The following is a 1,721-nucleotide window of genomic DNA, read 5'->3' as shown; positions in this document are numbered from 1 at the left end:
GAGGCCCTGTGTCTCCGGGGCCAGCCCCCTCCCCGGTCCCGCGGCTGCGGAAGTGCTGGTGCGACCACAGGGAAGGGGGGGGGGGACCCCGACCCTCACTGGCCCCGACCCCCACCCACACCGTCTCTGGAGCGTCTTCTTTCGGACTCGGAGAGCAGGTCCCCAAACTGGGGTCCCCGGGAGCCTGGAGGAACCCCAGGCACAGGACCCTCCTCCCACGCAAGGGCCACATGCAGGCGCTGGCGTTGCCTTCAGCCCATAAACACCCGCGGGGGAGGTTGTGCCGGGAGCAGGTCCCGGGTCCTGTGCGCTCGGGCAGAGCTGAGCTGAGTGTTTACGGAGCTTCAGTCTCTTCCTGGGGACAAAGGGCACAGGCGGGACCCTGTCCTCCCGGAGCCCCTGAGGCCACAGTGGCACCAGGACGTGGATGGTCCTTTGAGCTGGGCGATTGGGAGGAGGACGGCACAGGGTGCTTGTGGGGGGCTGTGGGGAGTGTGGGGGGGATAGTGGGTTCTCAATAGAGGAGTTTTCCTGGTTGCAGCTGCCCCCGTCCTGCCAGGGCAGGGTGACCTTTGAGGACGTGGCCATCGCCTTCTCCCAGGAGGAGTGGGAGCTCCTTGACGAGGCTCAGAGGCGCCTGTACCACGATGTGATGCTGGAGACCTTGGTCCTGATGGCCTCCCTGGGTAAGGCTTTCACACTCCCCCCGTGCCCTGAGCTGTAGTGTCTGCCCTTCCCTTTCCCCCCTGAGCCGGTCTGTCCTCACACCAGGATCAAGGCACAGCTTTCTTCCCCAGGTCCCTGGATGGGTGCTGTGCTTACACCCCTGGATGGGTGCTGTGCTTACACCCCTGGATGGGTGCTGTGCTTACACCCCTGGATGGGTGCTGTGCTTACACCCCTGGATGGGTGCTGTGCTTACACCCCTGGATGGGTGCTGTGCTTACACCCCTGGATGGGTGCTGTGCTTACACCCCTGGATGGGTGCTGTGCTTACACCCCTGGATGGGTGCTGTGCTTACACCCCTGGATGGGTGCTGTGCTTACACCCCTGGATGGGTGCTGTGCTTACACCCCTGGATGGGTGCTGTGCTTACACCCCTGGATGGGTGCTGTGCTTACACCCCTGGATGGGTGCTGTGCTTACACCCCTGGATGGGTGCTGTGCTTACACCCCTGGATGGGTGCTGTGCTTACACCCCTGGATGGGTGCTGTGCTTACACCCCTGGATGGGTGCTGTGCTTACACCCCTGGATGGGTGCTGTGCTTACACCCCTGGATGGGTGCTGTGCTTACACCCCTGGATGGGTGCTGTGCTTACACCCCTGGATGGGTGCTGTGCTTACACCCCTGGATGGGTGCTGTGCTTACACCCCTGGATGGGTGCTGTGCTTACACCCCTGGATGGGTGCTGTGCTTACACCCCTGGATGGGTGCTGTGCTTACACCCCTGGATGGGTGCTGTGCTTACACCCCTGGATGGGTGCTGTGCTTACACCCCTGGATGGGTGCTGTGCTTACACCCCTGGATGGGTGCTGTGCTTACACCCCTGGATGGGTGCTGTGCTTACACCCCTGGATGGGTGCTGTGCTTACACCCCTGGATGGGTGCTGTGCTTACACCCCTGGATGGGTGCTGTGCTTACACCCCTGGATGGGTGCTGTGCTTACACCCCTGGATGGGTGCTGTGCTTACACCCCTGGATGGGTGCTGTGCTTA

General features: G+C 62.8%; 1 protein-coding gene across 1 annotated transcript in view; it reads left to right on the top strand.

Moving 5' to 3' along the window:
• LOC102251094 (zinc finger protein 154) overlaps nucleotides 1–1,721 on the top strand; it is an 11,098-nt gene that overhangs the window by 4,490 nt on the left and 4,887 nt on the right. The window contains exon 3 of the mRNA XM_014530705.1: nucleotides 542–720. Within this exon, the coding sequence (XP_014386191.1) occupies nucleotides 542–720 (179 nt within the window). The remainder of the gene's footprint in view (nucleotides 1–541; nucleotides 721–1,721) is intronic.

This window comes from Myotis brandtii, unplaced genomic scaffold (assembly GCF_000412655.1).
Source record: "Myotis brandtii unplaced genomic scaffold, ASM41265v1 scaffold765, whole genome shotgun sequence".
Taxonomy (NCBI): Eukaryota; Metazoa; Chordata; class Mammalia; order Chiroptera; family Vespertilionidae; genus Myotis; species Myotis brandtii.
Note: the sequence above shows the minus strand (reverse complement) of the source record. Positions and strands in the feature narration are given on the sequence as shown.